This window comes from Trypanosoma equiperdum (genome assembly GCF_001457755.1).
Source record: "Trypanosoma equiperdum strain OVI genome assembly, contig: ctg_381, whole genome shotgun sequence".
Lineage (NCBI taxonomy): Eukaryota > Euglenozoa > Kinetoplastea > Trypanosomatida > Trypanosomatidae > Trypanosoma > Trypanosoma equiperdum.
This window is the reverse complement of record NW_027124289.1, coordinates 8,917-9,661: the sequence shown is the minus strand read 5'-3', so window position 1 is coordinate 9,661 and position 745 is coordinate 8,917. Positions and strand designations below refer to the sequence as shown.

At 44.2% G+C, this 745-nt stretch overlaps 1 protein-coding gene across 1 annotated transcript; it reads right to left on the bottom strand.

The window, feature by feature from the left end:
• Positions 1 to 69: 69 nt before the first annotated feature.
• On the bottom strand, positions 70 to 723 carry TEOVI_000155600 (uncharacterized protein; the record flags this gene model as incomplete). Its single annotated transcript, XM_067224766.1, has 1 exon — positions 70 to 723. The coding sequence occupies one exon, from the start codon at positions 721 to 723 to the stop codon at positions 70 to 72; it is 654 nt and encodes a 217-aa protein (XP_067080867.1).
• Between the last annotated feature and the right edge of the window lie 22 nt (positions 724 to 745).

The following is a 745-nucleotide window of genomic DNA, read 5'->3' as shown; positions in this document are numbered from 1 at the left end:
TATATATATATATACATATATATATATATATACAAATATAAATGTATGTATTGAAGAATTGCACGGATACTACAAACTCCACAACGATCGCACAGTGAGACTGTCACGCCACTCCAACATTAGCGGGTGAGTGGAAACTTGACTTGTACCCGCAACTGCCACCTGCACCGATCCAACGGAACCAAATGTAAACCAAATGAGCGGGAAGGTGGCGAATGGAAGTTTCTCTCGTAACCCCCGATCAGGGTAGCTGTTAGTAACCACAATGTAATGAAACACGCCATTGATTTGCTTCGCCCATGCCGAAACATTTTCCAACATCGACAGCATTACAGCGGTGAGCCGCTCGTCACCCGCATCCAAAAATGCCTCATCATCAACAACAACTAACGCTGGCAGACTGCTGCCCACCGTCCAACTACTCAACTCTCTCACAACTTCCGCCATGCTAGACAAATAAGCAAATTCAATACGAGTGAGCGCATCTTCGTTTAACTCTTCAAGTGGTGTAAAGGGTTTCGGCATTTTTTCATAGAGCACATGCTCCTGACAAAGGATAATCACACGTTCCTTTTCGCCTACTACCGTATTGATAACTGCTTGGAATGCAAACGATGTCTTTCCGCAAGATCGTGACCCGTGTATAAAGCAACCATGAGCCACAAGTGGTGTAGGGGGTGCGTTAATTTCTTTTGGGAGGAATCGTGAGATATCTAGTGACATTTTCTGTATTCCTCCACAAATA